The following is a 7,500-nucleotide window of genomic DNA, read 5'->3' on the forward strand; positions in this document are numbered from 1 at the left end:
TCTTCTTCTGGGTGATATTTGCTTTATACACACACACACACACACACACACACACACACACACACACACACACACACACACACACACACACACACACACACACACACACACACACACAATGCAGTACCTTCACAAATATTGCCACACCCTTACACACACACAGCTCTGTCCTACTGCATATTACCCTACCCTCACACACACACACACACACACACACACACACACACACACACACACACACACACACACACACACACACACACACACACAATGCTATTCCCTCACAAACAATGCTACACTCTTTCCGTCCCCCTTCATTAACCTGTACGCAATCAAACAGGTGAGCCAGGTAAACGTAATTAACCTCTTCCGCTCATGACGTCACTCTCGCCACTGTCTCAAGGGTCCGCCAATCAGCGCTTTATTTCCGCAACCCTGCATGTGTTTATGTTTGTTTTATTTGTTGCTTCTTTGTTCCTGCATATATTTTTAAGGTGGATTTTATTTCAGCACCTAGTGAAAGATTTACCTGCCTGTGATGATGATTTTCCTCTTGTACTCTCTTTACTTTGTGCTTTAGTGTGTGCGTGAAGTGGAGGGAGGGAGAGGGAAGGAGGAGACCGAGGATGAGGTGGAGGGATGGAGTTGAGAGGTGCATGAGGGAAGGGGGAGTGAGTTGTGGGGAGGGCAGTCAAATGGTGGGTGACAGAGCGACTTGGAGGGGTTTTGTCTGCGGCCAGCCTTTTGCGGGATTAGGGCGTCGGGCTATAGAGGGATAGATTTAGTTTTTCCTGTCGTTTCCTCTGCTCCACTAGGCTTCTCTTTAAGTGCACCATCCATCAACTTCAGGTTTACTCTTTCTGTTAATTTCTGTTTGTTTTATAAGTGTTCTCATGTGCTTCGATACCAAAACTGCTTATCGTCTCTGCTAGTGTTCTCAAGAGTCTAAATATCTCTGCTCTTTCCGATCTGCCATTCAGCTTCTGTTACACTGGAGCTGAGACAGTGGGAATTATAACATTGCACCATTTACGAGTACTAAGCCTTTTCATGCTACTAACAATAATCTCTTCAGTAAACTAAGCTCTGTATCAGGCAAATAATACTGGACCTTCATAAACGATGCTATTCTCACACACACACATAATGCTGTACTGGACAAATCATGCTACACACACACACACACACACACACACACACACACACACACACACACACACACACACACACACACACACACACACACACACACTGCAGTAACTTCACATATAATGCTACACCCTTACACACACACAGCTCTGTCCTGCTGAATATTACCCTACCCTCACACACACACACACACACACACACACACACACACACACACACACACACACACACACACACACACACACTCCAGTACCTTCACAAATAATGCTACACCCTTACACACACACAGCTCTGTCCTACTGCATATTACCCTACCCTCACACACACACACACACACACACACACACACACACACACACACACACACACACACACACAGGCGAAATCATCATATACCTTAGACTACTTGTATGTTAACTAAGCATTTGGCAGAAAGAGAAATGGGGCACCTTTCTTTTCCAGTGTCCATTGGTTTCTCGCCTGTTCAGTACCAAGTAATCGATATTTCACTTCATCTGTATATCAATTTTTAGTGAGGCCTATAGAGGATGAGTGAACTACCTAGATTATTTTTTTCTGCAAGTCGGCAAGCATTTATCCCTTTCTCTCTCTCTATGTTTCTCCCCTTCGAAAACTAAAACACTGAATTTCTGTGCCTTGCCTTTTCTTCCTTCTTCCTTGCATTGAAAGAAATAAAAATGAAATTGGTGTTAAGACAACCTTATAAAGAACAGGTACTTGGCATTTTTATGGATTACACGAACGTGAGACACAGAAGAATAACATCATAGCCACCTTATAGTTCTATGCCTGGAGACAACTGAAGGAGGGATACACACTGCCAAGCGAGGGTGAGAGTGACATCTTGGCCTCCTCCGTCTCCCAAGGGTCCTCCGCATCGGCTGACCTGTCTTCTTGGACCCTGCCTGTACGTGGATCGTTTCAAAATAGAGTCAACGTCAGCTACTCCCCTTCAAAGAGCTCACCTTTCCCCCTTTTTCCCCCGACGTACACCTGCGCCAGACCTGTTTACAAGTGTCCACCAATCACCGTCAAGCTTTCCCCGCCGCTCGTTTCTCATTGGCTGTTGTGGTCCCGCGCTGTGATAAATGGCCAGCCCAGGATTTCCCAGCCTCCCCGTAGCCCGCGTAAACATTCAAGTCGGATTATGGTGCGGATTATTGTTTATGATCTGGATTACTGTTTACGATTCGGATTATTGTTTATGATGCGGAGTATTGTCTGGATTATCGTTTATGACACGGTTTTTTTCGTTTGGGTTTATCGTAATGTGGATGAGTTACGATATAGGGAACGATATGTTTGATGGGCTGATGCGTCCGGTGTTGTTGTGATACGTAGCTGATTTTGCTAGGTAGCGCTTTGTGTTCCGTAGCGATTGGTGTTCCGTAGCGATTTTTTGAGATACAGTTTGATGTATGACACTTTAGCATTTCTGTTACATAGTTCGTTGTATTAAATAGCAATCTTTGTTACGTAGTGTTTTGTGCTGTGTCCCGATTGCGTCACATATTTCGCTAGTGCTAGTATGTACTCTCTCTCTCTCTCTCTCTCTCTCTCTCTCCCCTTGGCCAACCTTCTAGACAAATTACCAAGACAAAGTTTAGGCATTAAGCAGACACTGGGTAACTTCCTGAGAGAGAGAAACAGAGAGAGAGAGAGAGAAAGAAAGAAAGGAGGGGAGGGGGGACATGGGAGGCTGAAGGAAAAAGAGAACTTGAAGCGGTGCCAAGGCACAGCAAACTCGTACCCGGCAGTCATTTTAGTGCTGACTTATAAACACAACAGGATATCTAGTCAAAGAGGTTATATATCAAATTTGAAATTTTAGGCCCGACCCACCTGACACTAACCCCCCTGCCGCTAACTGGGGGGTGACCCCCTGATGTAATGAGTCATGTTATAGGATGCAGATTTGAAAGATGCACCTTTAGGTTTTGGTTTCTTGTCGATATGACGAATTTGAAAGGAGTTATGGCAAAAAAAAAATACTTTTTTTTTTTTTTACATTTTTTGGGCCTACAGCATGGGCCTTGGCTCAGTTTAGCCCAAAATTTAACCAGGTGATCAGAAGGTCATAGCCCATCATCCCTGTAATTTTAGTTAAAATCGCACCTGTAATATTCGCGTAAAGTTATTAACAGACAGACAGACAGACAGACTGACAGACAAACAAACAGACAAACCGAGTGAAAACAATACCCGTCCCCGAGTCCCTCCGGGGCGAAGACGAGTAATAAATGCAGGAGAGAGAGAGAGAGAGAGAGAGAGAGAGAGGAAAATAAAGACGTCATCACACTTAGTAAATAAATAAATATTATTAATAATGTTAATTAAGGACAGGACGTTAACTGTCTCACCTTGACCTCTGACCCCATTTTCTTCATGACCTCTGACCCCATTTTCTCCATGACCTGACCCCATTTTCTCCATGACCTGACCCCATTTTCTCCATGATCCCCATTTCCTTCATGACCTCTGACCCCATTTTCTTCATGACCTCTGATCCCATTTTCTTCATGACGTCTGACCCTATTTTCTTCATGACCTCTGACCCCATTTTCTTCATGACCTGACCCCATTTTCTCCATGACCTGACCCCATTTTCTCCATGATCCCCATTTCCTTCATGACCCCTGACCCCATTTTCTTCATGACCCCTGACCCCATTTTCTTCATGACCTCTGACCCCATTTTCTTCATGACCTCTGACCCCATTTTCTTCATGACCCCTGACCTCATTTTCTTCATGACCTCTGACCCCATTTTCTTCATGACCTCTGACCCCATTTTCTTCATGACCTCTGACCCCATTTTCTTCATGACCTCTGACCTCATTTTCTGCATGACCTCTGACCCCATTTTCTCCATGACCTGACCCCATTTTCTCCATGACCTGACCTCATTTTCTGCATGACCTCTGACCCCATTTTCTGCATGACCTGACCCCATTTTCTTCATGACCCCTGACCTCATTTCAGTTGCCATCTCTTTATCTTATAAATTGAGCTATAGCAATAGATTAACACTGTGATGCTAGTCACGAAGAAGTGCTATAGAAAGTGTATAGAGCCGTAGTATTGCCCTTTTTTCTACTACTGAACTGCGAGAAATAGTCACGAAGAAGTGCAATGAAAAGGATATAGAGGTTTTTTTTTTTTTATGCGAGGAAGAAGGAACCAAAGGCCATGTCTTTTTCGGCAGTGAACCACGTGAAGTAATAGGCCAGGTTAAGGTGAAAATACCATGGTACTTGTGAGGGAGGGGGAGGCCGAGGATGAGATGGAGGGATGGAGTGGAGAGGTATATGAGAGAGCGGGGGGGGGGGCGGTGAGCTGGGAGCAGGGCAGCGAAATGGCGGGGGACAGGGCGACATGGAGGCGATTTTGTTTGTGGCCACCCCTTACGGGATCAAGGCGTCTGGCAATAGATAGAGCGATAGACTTGTGTGACCCCAATTTAGTGACCTCTGACCCCTAATTGACCCCAAACGACCTCCATTACAGTCTCCATTAACCCCTTCAGCCCGATGATGTGTTTGTTGTTGCTATTTTGACCCGACTTTGTATTAACTTTAAACGTCTTAGTGGTAGTGGTGGTAGTAGTAGTAGTAGTAGTGGTGGTGGTGGTGGTGGTGGTGGTGGTAGTAGTAGTAGTAGTAGTAGTAGTAGAAATAATAACTGCAGAAGTAGCAATAGTAGTAGTAGTAGTAGAAGTAGTAGTAGTAGTGGTAGTAGTAGAAGTAATAGTGGTGGTAGTAGTAGTAGTAGTAGTAGTAGTAGTAGAAGTAATAGAAATAGTAGTAGCAGTAGCAGTAGTAGTAATAGAAGTTAAAACCCCAGCCTCATTTATAACATGCACCCAGTGGACTGCAGGCTGAAGTTCCCCCTCTCTCTTCAGTCCACCATCCTCCTTTAGGGGAAGAGGGAAGGAGTTGAGGGAGGTGTGTATAACCAGGAAATTGACCAGTTAAGAGTATCTCGATTATTTAACATGACCTAATTTCTCCCTCTCTGTGACCTTTGACCCCTGACCTCTCTCCCCCAGGTCAATTTGGCGTGCCCTCCTTCTGGGTCAGGTTGCTTCCCTCCTGCTGTGTGCTACGGGGGCCTGCTGTCACCTGCTTAATAGCAATCATCAGCTGAAATTACCAGCAGGTGGGTTATGGCTGTTATTGTTATTATTATTATTATTATTATTATTATTGTAGTGGTAGGTGGTGGCGACCGTCATCCACTCACTTGATGTAGTGCTGCCTACTTCTTCCTTAGCCTTTATCATTCTTTTTCTGTGCCTGCCCTCCTCTCTCCCTATTTCTCCCATCTTTCCTGTCACTTCTTATTGCTTTTCTTTCCTTCACAGGTGGCTTTACATTGAGTGACAAGCCAAATGGTTTCCTGTAAGCCAAGAAACCATTTACAACGCCGGGTGGTAACCATATAACCGAACCATACGTGCTCCCTACGTGTCAAGTGGGTTGGTGGAGGGTTAGTGCCCCTCCCTGTAAAACAAATAACTCAGAGTCAAATGGCCACCCCGTACGGGATTATGGCGTCTGGCAATAGATAGATAGATAGATTATTATTGTTATTATTATTATCTTTGTTGATGTTACTACTACTGCTACTATTGCTGCAGCTGCCACACTACAAGCTTATTGTGGCAGTGATATATGTTGATGTGTGAAGAAGGCAGTATGTATGGTGTGGCTGTGAGAGGTGTGGCAGTGTGTGGTGTGGCAGTGTGAGGTGTGGCAGTTTGAGGTGTGGCAGTGTGAGGTGTGGCAGTGTGTGGTGTGGCAGTGTGTGGTGTGGCAGTGTGAGGTGTGGCAGTGTGAGGTGTGGCAGTGTGTGGTGTGGCAGTGTGAGGTGTGGCAGTGAGAGGTGTGGCAGTGTGAGGTGTGGCAGTGTGTGGTGTGGCAGTGTGTGGTGTGGCAGTGTGTGGTGTGGCAGTGTGTGGTGTGGCAGTGTGTGGTGTGGCAGTTTGAGGTGTGGCAGTGTGTGGTGTGGCAGTGTGAGGTGTGGCAGTGTGTGGTGTGGCAGTGTGAGGTGTGGCAGTGAGAAATATAACAGAATGAAGTATGCTACTGTGTGATGATGTGTGAAGCAAGGCAGTATGTATGGCGGGGCAGTGTGAGGTACCGGTATGGCAGTGTAAGGAGAAAGAGTGAAGTGTTGCAGTGTGAGGTGTAAACAGTATGAAGTGTGACAGTATGAAGAGTGTGCAGACTACAAACACCTTCCCTTCTACACACACATTTCAGAACATGTGCATCCTCCCCACATACAAAAAAAATAAATAGTAATAATAATAATAATAATAATAATAATAATGATGATAATAATAATAATAATGATAAACAAAACATGCATCCCCCAACCCATCCACATCCCGCTAAAATCTCGCTCCTTTTACACTTGCCTCGTAAAGAATTCCTGTTGGTTCCGCCACACCTGGATTTCCTTAATTAGTGCGTCTTACCTGCAATTTCTCCCCTCCTTCCATCACCTTGACTACCTGGTGATTGGTTATAGAAATGTGAAGCAGGTATATAGAGTTAGGGGTAGTAGATTATTGGTGTGTGTGTGTGTGTGTGTGTGTGTGTGTGTGTGTGTGAAAGTGTGAGTATGTACGTATTTCTGTCTCTACCTGTATATTCATATCTGTAGCAGTGTGTGTGTGTGTGTGTGTGTGTGTGTGTGTGTGTGTACTGTAGCGTGTATGCACATGTGTACGCAGCTGATACTAATTCCGGACCATGCATTTATCAGTGTAGTCCACCCCTGTTACAAAACCATTTCCCATTGAACGATAAATTTTGCAACACCAATACGAAACACATCAATTGATTTTGCAATAGGACTGAACGAAAAATTATGAGAAAAACAACGAATACATGAACGAACATTAAAGAAATTGGTTTTTTTTTGGGGGGGGAATTTTTTTACGTGTTGTCGAAAAAGTAATTGGAATTCTGAGAGACTTTATGAGGTACTGATGAAGGCTGTGTTATTATTATTATTATTATTGTTATTATTATTATTATTATTATTATTATTATTATTTTTAGGGCAGGTATATGCTTGGATGATTATATTTCTGCCCGTCTCCTACCATATATCCTGCCTACCCTTCGTCACCGCCCCTACCTATCCTGTTACCGTCCCTGCCTACCTTGCTTCACCTCCCCTTTCCTACCTCCTCTCACCTCACCTGCCTCACCACCCTACCTGCCTACGTGTCCTACTGTTTCATCACCCTGCCTCACCACCCTGCCTGCCCACGTATCCTACCTGTATTATCACCCTGCCTCACCCTGCCTCACCCTGA

The 7,500-nt window shown here is 44.7% G+C and overlaps 1 protein-coding gene across 1 annotated transcript in view; it reads left to right on the top strand.

Moving 5' to 3' along the window:
* Nucleotides 1-7,500, top strand: part of LOC145418769 (queuine/queuosine transporter SLC35F2-like) — a 237,526-nt gene that overhangs the window by 200,328 nt on the left and 29,698 nt on the right. The window contains exon 2 of the mRNA XM_080287103.1: nt 5,218-5,327. Coding sequence (XP_080143229.1) covers nt 5,218-5,327 — 110 coding nt within the window. The remainder of the gene's footprint in view (nt 1-5,217; nt 5,328-7,500) is intronic.

Source organism: Coenobita brevimanus, chromosome 116, assembly GCF_032717465.1.
Source record: "Coenobita brevimanus isolate Jiangsu-jjx chromosome 116, ASM3271746v2, whole genome shotgun sequence".
NCBI lineage: Eukaryota > Metazoa > Arthropoda > Malacostraca > Decapoda > Coenobitidae > Coenobita > Coenobita brevimanus.